Source organism: Erigeron canadensis, chromosome 5 (assembly GCF_010389155.1).
Source record: "Erigeron canadensis isolate Cc75 chromosome 5, C_canadensis_v1, whole genome shotgun sequence".
Taxonomy (NCBI): domain Eukaryota; kingdom Viridiplantae; phylum Streptophyta; class Magnoliopsida; order Asterales; family Asteraceae; genus Erigeron; species Erigeron canadensis.
This window is the reverse complement of record NC_057765.1, coordinates 4,358,239-4,374,659: the sequence shown is the minus strand read 5'-3', so window position 1 is coordinate 4,374,659 and position 16,421 is coordinate 4,358,239. Positions and strand designations below refer to the sequence as shown.

Sequence of the window (16,421 nt, the reverse complement as noted above, 5' to 3'; positions counted from 1 at the left end):
GTGTAATTAGATTAACTTGTTTGATCAGTAATTCATAATAATACATCATATAGGATTGAAGTTGCGGAGTGCACGCCTATTTGAATTTATTATGTCCTTAGGGGCGAATCCCTTAAGGTACGGGGGTCAGGGGGCAGCATCCCTGAAGCGGGTCCATAAGGCGGCAGCCCCTAGCAGGGTCCAAAGGGTAGAGCCCCTGGCTGGGGTTGAAGAAAAGTGGTAATTCGAAACTTGAGGGACCAAAAGTGGCAATTCGAAAACCCTTGTAAGTAACTGCGGTTTAGCGAGTTTATAGGTCAAAATATTCATATATACATCCCGTAACACAATTCTGACCATCCTCTCCTCTTCTTCTTCTGGTTCTTTTCTCTCAGTAAATTCTTAATCTTTGATTGTATGCGATTGAATAGTTTCGGTGAAACGCAAAATTGATTTAATCTAAAAGCGATCACGTGTCTTCAAAAATTATTTATATCCAGTTATCTGTTTGTTATTTGCAAAGTTCCCCAACATTTCATCCAGAGATTAGAGATGAAAACTCACCCAGACCTCACCATAAAGGGAAATTAAATATGTATGGGCATCCCAAATTTGTGTATGGTAGGACTTGAATCAGAAACCTCTTAACGAAATAGACTTTTTGCCACTGAATCATCTGGTGTTGGTTAGCATCTAAAGATCTAGTTATGAGTCTTAGCTTCATTCTTTGGTCCTGAAACTAAGGCGAAAACAATAATGATAGGCATGTTGCTGGAAAAACTAAATAGAAAAATCGCACCCACGCATATGTGAAGTATAAACAAACCAATGAGTTAGTTAAAGCCGATTTCCTTAATTGGACGAAATGTTTTGTAGTCTTATATTGGGTTGTTTAAAGTAGACTTTAACATCCCTCACAGATCGACTACAGTCGGTCGATCTTAATTTTGAAACTTTGTTATTTTTTTGGAATATTCAAGGCTTGCTAATATGCGTAGGTTTACAATTGCAATTTAACTACACACTGTCAAATTATAATCAATTGGCTACTTGAGTATATTAACTTATCAAAATGTTGTCTTTATTTGCTTAACCTCCCTTTAATACGTTTTCTATTGTATCTTATGACAGTTCACGATTTGTTTTACTTATATTAATTATCTAGATAGGAAAGTAAAGAACAAGTACAAAAGTAGAATTCAAATACAAAGATATATATATATATATATATATATATATATATGCAAATCTAATCATATGTATTATTGATTAAACACTAAATACATGGTCGATATTACAACTTGACTTACAAGAGAATAAATGAACATACAATTGTTAAGTTTAGACTAACTAGAAACTTTAACAATTACAAGAAAGAAATATAAGTGACACACACTTCGGGACAAACACAAAGTGTTTGGTGCGGTTGTGTTGCTTTATATAGATCGAGAAGAAATTATGGCAACACAACCTTACTTTGATAGTGATGGGATGCGGTGGTTGTCGAGATCTCATTAGCTTGAAGTACTTGAGATAGGTGCCCTTTGTCTTCTTTACCAAATCGGGTATGAGAGAGAAACCCTTCTCTTTTGAGAGTTGAAACAACCATCATGTGACTCTTGTCTTCTTACAATTTGAATTTTCCCCGCTTTGAATAACAAATTGGATAAGAATGCATTGTTGGCACATAGTGATTGGACTCGCCGATGTCTCGCTGATGACTTCTCACCAACGGCCAAGTATTATCAACGAATATTTGACTCAACATCTTATTATTATGCCGAATAATAGCTTCTAATTAGGAGAGGAGCTACTAGAGGCTATAGCTTACTTGTGACATTCCAATCAAGATAACTTCTTATATAAGTTTTTGTCAGGTAAAGAGACTGTTTCAAGATTCCATTTAAATGATAAAAAAAAAAGACATATAACCTTTGTATGGGATGATAATTGATCCCTTGACCTATGTCTTCAACGATGGATATTAAATTGATCTACGGGTGAGTTATGATAGTCTTGTTTCTCGTGTATATGATTTTAAATGGTTACATATTTACATAGATATAAAGATGCTCCAGTTACATCTATTTTGTTTACTTACTTATTTATTGGGTTGTCGGTTATCAAGATAATTTAAGTTAAAGAATTGATTTTCCTGCATAAAGAACATCTCAACTATCTACGTATTGTTCTTGAACCAAAACTACTTGTACACGTATATACACTTTATTATATTATTATATTTCTTATTACTTCTATCACTTTTCAACTAATTACTTCTTTGTTATTATATATTTTTGGAGAGAGTAATATTTATTGTGGATGTTATTCTTGATAGAAGTATGGGCTGGTGGGTTGGATAGAGAACCACAAGTTTTGGCAGTAGTTGGTGTAGGTGATTGAAGTGAGGGGCCGGAAATGAATGTCTTCATTTTCACTCATTGGTCTGGACCACAACCCTTTGGGCCCATTCGTCATCTAGTCCATGGTCACAAAGTAACGCTCAAACTGTCTGAAAATATGTTTCCTTTGCTCTTCTTTTCTAAAGTTTTTAAAGCACATAGCAAGGAGTGTACCACACACCTACTAGCTAGTCTCACCTTGAATTTGTCAATAACGTGTTTTAGGTCATAGAGTTGTGGAAAGGAAGAACGTATAACGAATCCATTTGTCGAGAGAGGAGGTGCACATGTGCGATTGATGCAAGGTTTTGGTTACACTTGGGATATGAAGTCTCCGGCCTATTGAATCTTGAATTCTTGATCCTTATCCATAAAACATGTTAAAGTTTTTTTTTTTTTTTTTTATTCTTAATTTAGTTTCTAAACTATGAATTAAACATTAATTCAGATTCACCTAAGATCACTCTTCGTCAGTTTTGCAGCGTCAACTTTTTTTTAACTGACGTGCAAATTGACACATACTTAAACAAACAATACCTCATCATTTTCTCAACATTTTATAATTTTTTTTATTATTATCTTATCATTTATTAAATTTAAAAATAAAAAAATTCCTAGTGGCTCGGATTGAGGGCGGACCCAGCAATTACGTCGAACGCTCGTCAGTTAAGCAACGCATGTAAACCGAAGAGGTGGTACCAAAAGTGTCAAATTTGTGATTCAAAAGTGACTAGGCAACCAACGAACCATTATCAGCCCACTAATAATTTTAGTACGAAACAACAATTCTTTTTTGAGCTTAATATTGCTTGGGTTGAGTATCTTGATAAGCCCATCGCAACGAAGCCCAATAAGCATTAAAAAAGTTAAATGGGGAAACATAAAATAACTTAAATAAACACAAGAAATATACTGCTGATGCGGACTATTATGTCAAGCTCGAATATGCCAAACTTAAAACAACTATAAACATAAAACGGGTGTTTTTTTTAAACTGGTTAATTTGTTTTGCTGCCTTTGTGATTGATGTATACCTATTGTTTTTATCAACCTCGTCGTCATTGAGTCAATTTACAACTCATCTCGGTGGTCACGTCCTATTATATATGTCTTCAATGAAGTGGTTATTGGTTAGCAACTTCATCAATTTATGGATAGTTCCAATTTGCATACTTAACTTATAAGCTATATTGTACGAGTATTTCATAATTTCATTAACTGCCTATATAAACTTAGAAGGACGTCTATCTTACACGCGCAAAAACATTGTTCATCTATATATCAAAAATAATATCGTCTCACTATATTCAAATGGCCAGTTCATCAAACCCTCATGACACATCAGCAAGATTGGAATACCTTGAGTACTTATATGCAACCAATGCTAATGTTTCTAACTTTGTTTCCGTGAAGCTTTCTAGTGATCAAAACTACCGTCTTTGGAAGACACATGATGTTATGTCTCATGAAGAGTCATAATATGGGAGGCATTGTGGATGCGGCATTTCCATGTCCAACAGTTTCTAGCAGGGAGATTAAGGACCAATACGACAACCTTCTCAAAGGGTGGATTCTTGGTTCTGTTAGCAAGAATGTACTTGGGGCTGTAGTCGATCTTCCTTTCGCCAAAGATGTTTGGGACAAACTGAAATCCTTCTATGATGCAACCATCATCCCTCAACTATGTATGTTTCCTGTTTCAAGATTTATTGCAATTCAAAAAGGTTCATATATAGAAACTTTACCCTGCTGCAAAATCTAAGAGTATATTACACATATGGTATCTGACCTCAGATTACTCTTTTAATACAAACTTTATGAAATTTCACTCGGACCACACCCAAACTTGCACTTTCCACTCATACAATACCCATAGGTATCATCCGTGTAATTTACTATAAAAAATAGCAACTCTTAAAAAGTATACTAGTCATACACATGGGTATGGTCTGAGTGGAAAAAGTGCAAGCTTAGGCATGATCCGAGTAGAACTTCAAAATTTATATTAAATTTGTAATTTAGGGTATATTTCATTGTATAATTTACTCTAAAATCAATGAGTGAAATTTATATGCAGATTTAGGTTCTACATATTCAGAAGCAAAAACTGAGTAAATAAATGGCAGAAGCAGGAAAAGACAAAGACAATGTTTCCACAGAAACCACAACACGAGTTGAGGTGACAGAAAATGGAACAGAAGATGAAAACATTATCAAACAAAAGAAGAGTTTGCGAGATGCTAGTATCAAAGGCAATTGGTTTGAAGTAGAGTCCGTACTAAAATGGCACAATTATCTAGCCAAAGAGTCAATCAGTAGTGATGGTAGCACAGTCCTTCACATAGCGGTTGTGTTGGAATTTGTAATTCGTTTAAGACGTGAGGGATATAAAGTGTAAAAGAGAATAAAGGAAACGACATGTCTGTAGAAGAAAAGGGGCGGCAGTTTTAGGCCTCACACAACAAAGAGACATGACTCTTCAAGAAGACATACCCATTCGCAAAGCAACGTATTGGTTAGGGAATAACCGCCTAAAACAACTAGTATAAATAGAAGTAGTTATCATTCGGTTTTATCATCCAACTTTGTAACCGAAAATCGTTACAGTGATTGTAACATACCGTGATTGTATATATATCAATAAAGTGTGATTCTTTATATAAATCATATTCTTCAATTCGATAATCATACCTGGGCAATAGTGGTATCAGAGCAAAGGTTAAGATTCAGGCTTGAAGAATCGTTGCAGATTGGATCAACAGGATCAACGAGTAATTGAAATTTTTTGTTCGAGAAGAACCAAAACAGAGTCGGTGATTTTTGTGAAGAAAATCATTTGAAGAGGCTGTTTGTTTGTAACCACCTAGAAATTGCAATAGAGGATCGAGTGAGTTGATCTTCATAAACCAAAAGATCGAGTGATTCGATTTAGAAGTACAACGAGAAACAGGGAAGATTTGTTGTTGTTTGCGGTGTGAAGCCACGAACAGGGGAACGGTTTTATAAAGAAAAAGATCGTGTGAACCATAACAAACCCAGGATTCAAGTGACGAAGACTAAATTTGTTGTTCATCGAGTTTGAATCGGAAACAGAGGCGATAAAACTGCAGAAGTAGCAGTTAAGAAGGAGATAAAAGAATAGATATTGTGATTGGTGCAAAAAGGAACAAAAGTCTAACTTCTTTTTTTGGTGTTCACGTGGGATAGAAAGGAAATTCAGGTTTTATCTATTAAAGTATATTTTTCTCTTTTTAATATTATTGCAATTGATTAGGGAGAAAAATAGAATAAAAATTTTGATCTTTGTCCATTAAAAATCATATTTGTTTTAAAGGGAATTCATATTAGATTTTAAGTTTTAAAGGAAAAACTTAAAAATTATGTCCGATTCAAGCAGTAACAACAACGATAATGCATTTGGGGGATCATTGACACATTTTCAATATCCGGTTTTAAATTCTACGAATTACCCCGTTTGGGCTATTTGTTTCAAAACAATTTTAGAACCAAACGGTATATGGGAAATTATAGAACCAGGCACTGGGACCGATGTGAAGAAAAACAAGGCTGCGATGGCGTATATATTTCAAGCGTTGTCAGAAGATCTAGTTTTACAAGTTCCAAGTTGTAAGACCGCAAAAGAAGTGTGGGATGCACTTAAGACAAAATATGTTGGAGAAGATCGAGTACAAAAGGCAAGATTGCAAACACTCAAATCGGAGTTTGAGATGTTTCAAATGAACGAGGAAGAGACAATTGATGCATTTACCGTGAAGATAAATGGGATTGTCATTAAGGCAGCGAATTTGGGTTCAACATTTGATTAACCAAGTCTAGTACGAAAACTTTTAAATTCCGTACCAGATAGGTTTATACAAATCGTTGCATCCATCGAGCAACACTGCGATCTTGACGAAATGACGCTAGATGATGCGATAGGAAGATTGAAGGCTTTCGAGGAAAGAACAAAGTTTAAGAAGAATAAAGAAAGCGACAATCAAAACAAGTTATTGTTGACACGTCACAACAATAATTTGAATCAAGGAAGGCGCTTTGGAAAACGTGGACAAGATACGTCGAGAGGACGAGGCAGAGGGAAATATAAAGGCGAAGGACACAACTCAGAAGATTCAAAAGGAAACGACAAAAAACCGCGAAGGAATGTTGATAAGTCGCAAATAGATTGCTACAAGTGTGGAAAACTTGGGCATTTATGCTTATGAATGTTCAAGCAAGAAAGAGAAGGGATTTGCAGGACTCTCCATAGAGACTGATGATGATGAACCGGCACTTCTAATGTGCCTTACTAACGAAAACTAGAAAGTTTGAAGGCTTGATCGTGTGACGCGATCAAGACAAAGCTGTGTGATGCGGAAAAGTAACCTGTGATGGGTGCAAGCAAGGATTCAGTGAATGGATCAAGACAACGACCGTGTGATGCGGAAAATAACCTGTGAAGGGTGTTGTTAATTCAGTGACTGAATTATATGGGAACTCGTGTGATACGACTCCAATCCGTGATGGATCAAATGCTGTGAGAGAATTAGAGGTTGTGTGAAAAACCAAGTTTACCGTGAAGGATGGTTCGTGATGAACAAGGTCAATGATTGATCAAAAAGCAATTGATGTGATGCCATGTGGTGAGAAACTACAAAGCAAGTTTGTGTGAAGCAGACTCAAGTGAAGCAAGTTTGTGTGAAACAGACTCGTAAATTTGTGTGAAGAAAAGTTCGTGAGGAACAAAAGATGGTATGACGTCATCAAAAATTTTTTAAAGACAAAGATACTACTACAAGTTGATAAGACTTGGATCAAGCAAAGACTAGGCGTGATGCGAAGATAGGTCTGAAGATTAGAAGAGCAAGTCTTATACAATTAAGGGGGAGAATGCTGGAATTTGTAATTCGTTTAAGACTTGAGGGATACAAAGTGTAAAAGAGTATAATGGAAACGACATGTCTATAGAAGAAAAGGGGCGACAGTTTTAGGCCTCACACAACAAAGAGACATGACTCTTCAAGAAGACATACCCATTCGCAAAGCAACGTGTTGGTTAGGGAATAACCGCCTAAAACAGCTAGTATAAATAGAAGTAGTTATCATTCGGTTTTATCATCCAACTTTGTAACCGAAAATCGTTACACTGATTGTAACATACCGTGATTGTATATATATCAATAAAGTGTGATTCTTTATATAAATCATATTCTTCAATTCGATAATCATACCTGGGCAACAGGTTGGACTATGCCATAATGATCTATTGAAAAACTTATTTTCATATCTAAAAGACGATGAAGTACTTAGAATGACGAGTTCCAATGGAAGCACAGCTCTTCACGTTGCTGCTATTGTTGGCAACACACATGCTGTGGATCTCTTAGTTAAGAAAAACATACACTTCTTGCAAACTAAAGACAATAAAGACGAAGAACCATTGCACAAAGCTTATGAATATATGCATCTTGACACCATTGGATACTTGTTAAAAGCCACTGATGATTATTGCAAAAGCAATTTCTTAACGTTTTCTTTAGGGAGTTTTGATCACCCTCGCGTTAACCCTGGTGTCGCAATAGGGGTCAGCTTCCTGATTAATGCTATTTCCGCGAAGCAGTAATACACCGTTCCGAGAAGATTTACAACCCTATTCATGACATTGGGGAGCGTAAGAATCTTTATCGAACGATTTTAGATTCTTTTAAGAACAATATGTTGCACCTGGCTAGAAGATTGGCACCTTCATGTGAACTCCATCATAGAGCAGGTGCAACATTACAACTACAACGAGAGCTTAAATCAATGGCGTGAGGTATATAATATATAAATAATTTATTGATCATAACCAAGTGATCACTATTATTTTGGTTAATTTCTAGTAGCCTAAAGATATTAGATCATTCTGTAGGAAGTGAAGAAGCTTGTTTTTCCCACATACATTACTCAAGAAAACATATTTAATTAAAGAGACACCAGATATGGTGTTCACAAGGGAACATGAGAATTTAGTGAAAGAGGGAGAAAAGTGGATGAAAACCACCACGGAATCTTGCAGCATCACTGTTGCCCTGATTATGACAATCGTATTTGCAGCCGCAATTACTGCACCTGGTGGAAGTAGTCAAGAAACAGGCATCCCTTTGTTCAGAAAAGAAATGACATTCACTATATTTGCGGTATCTGATGCTATTTCACTATTTGCATCTAGTACCGCATTGTTAGTGTTCCTGTCTATCCTGACAGCACGTTTCGCTGAGCAAGACTTTCTAGTCAGATTGCCAAGGCGATTGCTTATTGGACCTTTCTCATTATTGCTCTCCACTACAACCATGATGGTAGCCTTCAGCGCCACCTTGTTCATTGTCTTTTGTGATAAAAATCCATGGATGCTTGCTCCAATATGTGTGTTAGCTTTTATCCCGATTGCAATTTTTGTTACTTTACAATTTCGCCTCATAATAGATCTTTTCCAATCCACACATGTACACATATTTGGAAAGCATAGAAAAAGCTTTCTCAGAAGATTTAATCCGGATGACATTCGGTTACTCTTTGGTAAATGAAGTTGGCTAGTAGTCATCTTCTAAAGATATGATGTCTTCCATTTTATCTGTATAGTGATAATTTGAAGATTATGTTATTGAAAATGTACACTAACAAAAGCATGTGTTGGGTGATTTTCGTGGAATCGTAGACCCATGCTTCATCACTTGTTGCTTTTTTTTTACACAATAAAAACAAACATTATCATGTGTTAATTATCAATACCACTTTTGGGTATTATGTTTTGTAACTTGAAGCCTTTCTTATTAATCTTGAATCAGATTGTTTAGCTTGATTATGTATGAGTTTAGTATTATATATGTTTCTATATCTATTTTATACATCTATTACTCAGATTTTATCATTAGTAGAGGTGTTTCAATGTGTTCTTTGAAAGTAATAACATTATTGAGTGATTGAAAAAATTAAATAATTCTGGTTAATATAGAATATATGTGTTGATTGTTAACCTAAACTTTGGGTTAAGTGTGTCAAATTAGAAAGTGTTTAGTTAGGACCAAAAGTGTCAAGTTAGAAGATTATAACCGAATAGGCGGTTATATGTGAAAAGTCGTGTCTGTACGTGAAGGGTCGTTTGTGAAAAGGTATGTCTCTTAGATGTGTCTATTGGTTGTCTATATAAGAAACAACCACCGCAAGAAACAAGTGTCGATACATTGTAAGTGTAAAACAATTCTATGTTTATTAAAGCAAGTTTATTCATTGAAACATAGCATTGTTTATCAAATTAACCATGTGAAACCCTACAATTGGTATCAGAGCCAACGGTTAATCGACCTAGGGAACGAAGAAAACAACAATTTCTGTTGTTGATTTCAAAAGCAAGAAGAAAGAAAACAGATTTCTGTTAGAAATTTGTTAACCAAACCAGAAAGCAAGAACAAAACAAAAATCGATTTTAGGCAAGTTTTTTAATCAATCAAAGGGGATTTAAGAACTAAAGAAGGATATAACAACGTACCTGTTCGTTGATTTGGAATCACGAACCAGAAAAGGGAATAAACCGTCGATTAACCGCCATCGCAAGTTGAGAACCGGAATCATCGATTTCAATATGAGAAGAAAAGGAATCGAAAGTCTATCTTAATTGCAGAAGGACGAACAGATCTGGTGATTGATGGTTCATTAAGGGGAAGAAAAGAAAAGGTGCAACCGTTTTTTTTTATCCTAATTGTCGTATATTCATTTGGAAGACTAAGGAAAGGGGAGATATACTTTATTTGACTACAATCAAGGGACACAGATAATTTTCTTACTTTGACTTTTCTATATGATTTTTAAAATAAGTATATAAAAGTTGAGTTTAAAAGGAAATTTTGTAATTGTCCAATTTTAAAAATAAAGTTTGTGTACCTTGAAATTTTTTGAACAAAATAATCTTCATAATATAGAGTGAAGATTGTAAGGACAGTTTTGCAAGTATGAAAGAAAACTAAATTGAAGTTCTTGGTGTATTCATTTGCAAGATCGAAAGAACAAAACAACAATTAAGAATAATATAACTTTGACTTATCCTTTCAAAATTATTTGTTGTTAGTAAGATAGAAATTCCCTATAAGCAAGAAAATTTCCGATTGATTAAAGTAGCAAGACCGAATCTTTTGAGATTCATAGCAAGTTGAACGGATTTTAAATAATTCGTTCAAAGAAGTAAGACCGAACCTTCTTGGTTCACAAAGTAAGATGAAACCTAACGTTTTATGAAACCTAGTGTTTTAACGAAACCCCGCGTTTCAAAGTAAGTAAGAAAACTCTAGTGTTTCCAAAGTAAGTAAGTAGAAAAAAGGTTAGTGTTTCAAAGTAAGTAAGTATGTGCAAATTCTAGTGTTTTTCAAAGTACGTCAGAAAAACGCTATTGTTGTAAAGTAAGTAAGAAAGATCATTGTTGGTGGAAGAGACACTTTAGTGTTTCATAGTACGTAAGAAAAACCAACCTTGATCAAAGTAAGAGAAACATTTTGTTTCAAGTAAAAAGTCCTTCGTGGCAATTAAGACCTTCGTGGCAAATAAGACCTTCGTGGCAAATAAGACCTTCGTGGCAAATAAGACCTTAGTGGCAATCAAGACCTTCATGGCGAGTAAAACCTTAGTGGCAAGCAAGACCTTCGTGGCAAGGCAAGAAAGAAAGACCTTCGTGGCAAAAAGAAGACTTGTGTGATGCAAGAATTAAAACATGTGTGACATAAGATAGAAAAGGCAAGTAAGTGTAACACCCGTTATTTTAAAATCTGGATTTTCAAAAGCTTTTGCCTAACAGCTTTTAGAAATGCGGAAAACAGAATCCTTAAAACATAACTAACCTTTAATGGATAGTTCATTCATAAAAGTGGTGTTACAACATTTATATCATTAAAATAGTATAAGATAATCCAGATTTAACACCAACATAAATACCAACGTAATCAATACATAAGTCATATTAAAAGTAGCCAATCATCATAAGGCTAACATAAATGACTAAGCGGGAAAACTAAATGTCTTCTTCATAGCAACTACCCCCCTCACCAAGCTAAGTGTTTCACTAGCATAACCTGCTTAACCTGAGGGAACAACGTTTTTCAAAAGAGCAAGTGTTAGTTTTTAAAGATAAGTAAGATAACATGAGTTTATGAAAACATTGCCAATTCATTATCTATTAACAAAAACATTTCATATTGTTAATATCACATATTCGTCATAGCACGTTAAGATCACCACATTATTATGGTGTCCATCACATCATACATTCACAAGATCATATCATCAACATTAAAGCAACATACATAAGTTAACACATTAGGAACTCATTGTAGTCCTAAATGTGTCTATCATCATGAAGCTTTACTTTTCATCTTTCTTTACTTTCTTTATTTCTTTACTTTTCTTTTGCCTAGACGTAGGCTATGTGACATAAGCCACACATACTTAGGGATGTGGGGTTGTGTGTAGGCGGTCATAAGACCTTACATGGGGACCTCACACCCGACTTGATGGGTAAACCTTACGGTGGTCCATCGTCGTCGTTAAGGAAAGACAATGTCGATCCAACTGAGTATACCGTTTGAACTTTGCGCGTGTAGTGGTTAGTTACTCCACCCGGATACACTCAAACATAACTATGCTACGGGGAGGTATCTAGATTCCCACACCACGTGACCACGTACACACTAGCTCCGAAGAACTAGCATGGGTTAAGCTTAACACAAGAATTTACATATGCTCGAGACTTCTTTATTATATTAGTTTAGGCTACACTTTCACCTAAACTAATCACATGTATCTTTCTTTTCTTTATATTAGCTTAGGCTACACTCTCACCTAAACTAATCACATTCATCTTTCTTTACTTTAGGGCCCTTAATCGTGCACGTGTCATGGCAAACCTATAGAATCTAGTGACTAGGTGTTCAAGTCATGTAATTAATCATACGACATATATGCATCAACTTATCATCATCACATATTAACATCACATCGTCATATCACTTTATTTTCTTATCAACGTATCATTTATATCAACATATCGTCATATAATTTCATAAGCATAACATCATAGCAATGCGTCATTATATCATCAATTGCATTATAGCATCATACGTTTATATCATCATAGCATCTTATCGTATTATCAGCATATACATTTCAACTTATCATTTACCTTATTTCGTCATAACATCATTTCATAACATAAACATATAATCATTTCATCATAGCATACGTAACCTTACCATTCATCATCAATGGTAACATAATCATTCCCATAGAAACCTCCCATACATTCCCGCATACATATAAACATACAAACATTCATTTGGGGAATTTAACTTATGAAACTATGTTTTGTTGTCCCTCATGTGATAAAAGATGTTATCTTACCTCAATGGAGTACTCAACAATCACAAATGTGTTTACCATGCTTGACAAGTGTTCCCGACAACCTATGATACAAGAAGGATGGAAATATAAGTCAACTAGATACTTAAACGCGTTTAGAACCCTTCTTTTGGCTGGTATCGCCGAGCCTATGGGTGGTCTCGTCGATATCAATTTTCAAACTCACACCCTTCACTTGCAGGAGACTTTTCGACCTCAAGACGACCAAATGAGTCAAAACTTAGTTCTTAAGAAATGTAGGGAACGCAAAGAACTTTCCAGAAATATAAAGTTTGACTCTTGAAGATCTCTAATGAATGATTTATGATGTTTACAAGATGGGTCAGCATAAATCGTCTGAAAAACTCACACCCTTCACTTGCAGGAGACTTTTCGACCTCAAGACGACCAAATGAGTCAAAACTTAGTTCTTAAGAAATGTAGGGAACGCAAAGAACTTTCCAGAAATATAAAGTTTGACTCTTGAAGATCTCTAATGAATGATTTATGATGTTTACAAGATGGGTCAGCAGAAATCGTCTGAAATTTGACCACTTTTGGAAATCGACACTTTTCGGCTATTTATGGGCAAAATCACCAGAAACTTTGTTCATATAGATTCAAGAGAACACATAGAAATTTTCAAAAATATAAGATTCATCTCCTAACTCGTTTAATTGAAAGAGATATGATTTTTTCAATATTACTAAATTTTCAGATCTAGTAAACCCTTAGTTTTGTAAGCAACTTCGACCACCACACATCTACCATGCACTCTACAGTTCCTATACACTCTAATACATCTTAAAAACATTATTCATCATTAAAGTTTGCATCTTGATATAGTATATCATCTCTATTAACGATTTAACTCACCGAAAACGTCGTTTTTAACCGAAAACATCAACTTTAATCCATTCCAACCCTCACGGTCGAATTTACAGAGATAAAATCTACTTTAAAACTTAATCAACATTTTATTACTGACATATTACCTGTAGGGATGATTAATGGATAGAAAAGCTAGCAAAAACCTTTATGAAATCACCCGAAATCAACTAGATCTTGAAGTTTAACCTAGGTTTTGTGTGAAATACTTTTCTAGGGTTTTTGATCTGATTTTTCTGCCATATGCTCGACCTCCATACCCTTTATATACTAAAATAACTTTTAAAATTTTACATCTATACCCTCGCACTTCGTTACAAGTCGTTTCGGCCCTTAACGACTCTTTTAACGTCTACGGGAACAATTATCAACCCTTATATCTTATTGGGAACATTAATTGACTTCATTAATCATTATCAACTTTAATTTCATTACTTTAAATAGTTTTAACAGATATCTCACGTAAATCATTTAATTCACGTAAGCACATATAAAACACATAGTTACTAACGGTCGCTAACGGTAAGTTAATGGTCAACGTCAAAAAGTTTTAGGATGTTACAGTAAGAAACCAACATGACAACAAGGGAATGTTTGAAATGGAAATACAAGCAAGATGAGTCTCGTCTCATTGATGGCGATAAAGAACCAACCTTGTTGTAAAGAGCAAGACAAAGCAAGTTGAAGACCCACCTTAAACCAAAGTTTAGTTTAAGGGGGAGTGTTGATTGTTAACCTAAACTTTGGGTTAAGTGTGTCAAATTAGAAAGTGTTTAGTTAGGACCAAAAGTGTCAACTTAGAAGATTATAACCGAATAGGCGGTTATATGTGAAAAGTCGTGTCTGTACGTGAAGGGTCGTTTGTGAAAGGGTATGTCTGTTAGATGTGTCTGTTGGTTGCCTATATAAGAAACAACCACCGCAAGAACAAGTGTCGATACATTGTAAGTGAAACAATTCTGTGTTTATTAAAGCAAGTTTATTCATTGAAACATAGCATTTTTTATCAAATTAACCATGTGAAACCCAACAATATGGTCCTAAAATGAGAAGATAAATAGCTGTTACTCTAACATATATTTTATCATAATCATTATTAGATTACCAAAATTAATAACTGAAGTCAAGATGATCACTTCTGAAAATCAAAATCATAGTCAAAAATAGAGATTGCCAAAATATAGGAGATTTTTGTTATATATAATCGCCCAAACAAATTTTGCTAATCGTATTGTCCACAACAGTGATGAGTTTGTTTTTGATCACTTAAGCCAATGTAAGTCCAACACTATTTGTTTTGCTTCATAAATTCTATGCTCATATCCTACATTGCATCTTCCGACTGTCTATGAGACAGTACTCATTCCAAACATCATACTTGTGCTCGACAGAAGATCGACTTTAGCATATGAATCAGACAAATATTTATTAACTTCTATACGAGCAGATCGAAAGATCAAGCAGCTTCCATAATATTATTCAAATATGTATTTGGTGGAACCATTTTTGAGATCAAATTAAGCCACATAGATTTAGATTGATTTAGTAATTTGGATGTCCTATCCAATCCTGTTCCTACCAAAAAGTGGATATTTTTTTGGCACTGGGTAACACCACTAGGTCAACGATCAACCCTACCAGGGTATTAGCGGAAACGTCGCCGCTAATAGTGGGACCCCCGACAACCTGCAACGATGACTGACAAACCACGTTTACGAGATGCCACGTCACTACTATTTGCGAAGACGTCGCCGCGAATAGTGGGGCCCCCACTGACTGACAAACCAGGAAAGTCTCGGGAATGGTTATTCGCCATCATTTTATCCTATCAAGAGTATGGAGCACTGTGAAAAGTATTGCAGCCCATCGTTTTCAAACACTATATAATGTAGTCGTCGTTTTCAGAACGCATGCAAATTGTATCTTTCCTTTTCAAGCATATTCTATCTTTTGTTTTCAGACATTACTTTTTCGTTTTCATAGCCGCTGGCAATTTCGTTTTCATAGCTGCTCAAATATTTGACGTATGTTTATATATATATATATATATGTTATGAATATAGATATAGATATTATACATATGTGTAAATTATATATATATAGTATGGACACCATCAATAGTTAATGAACTAGATGTTTACTTGAATTGTTTCAGATGGATAGTTTGGAGGATATTTGGGCAGACCCAGAAAACGTACGTATTGAAGTGCCGGATAATGTGTTTGAGCAACCTGATGCAGACGGTGAACTTGAATGCGAAGCTGGGGACTTTGAAACCGATGAGATGTTCGGTTCTGTTGAAGAATTGACGGAGTGGGTTCAAAGAACAGCAATGGATTTGGGTTATGTTCTAGTCATACGGCGGACGAACAAAAACTCAAAAGAGGTGGTCAATAAAGTGACACTTATATGTCACCACGGTGGAGCGCGCGATGCAAGGTTAATTGGGCCACCCAAACGGTCCAGTAAGATAGGTTGTCCCTTCACTTTAATAGGCCGCCCTGGGCGTGATGGTGGTTGGAGGGTAACTGTCAAGGACTGGAGACACAATCATGATCCAACTACCGATCTGCAAGGAAATGCGTACGCGAGACGGATGACGGATGAAGAAAAGGAATACGTGGGGAACCAATCGGATCGCGGTTTGTACCCACATCTGATCCTGGTAAACCCGACTCGGAAAGGAGACATTACCAATTTCCTGAAATCGAGACGGAGGTCAGGCCAAACAGGGCG

The 16,421-nt window shown here is 35.4% G+C and overlaps 1 protein-coding gene across 1 annotated transcript; it reads left to right on the top strand.

Annotated features, from left to right (window-relative positions):
- The first annotated feature begins 8,359 nt into the window (after positions 1–8,359).
- On the top strand, positions 8,360–8,944 carry LOC122601038 (ankyrin repeat-containing protein ITN1-like). The gene has a single exon (XM_043773815.1). The coding sequence runs from the start codon at positions 8,360–8,362 to the stop codon at positions 8,942–8,944; it is 585 nt and encodes a 194-aa protein (XP_043629750.1).
- Positions 8,945–16,421: the final 7,477 nt, after the last annotated feature.

Excerpts from the sequence above, each read along its gene's own strand:
- LOC122601038 (XM_043773815.1), top strand. The coding sequence starts at position 8,360 with ATGGTGTTCACAAGGGAACATGAGAATTTAGTGAAAGAGGGAGAAAAG.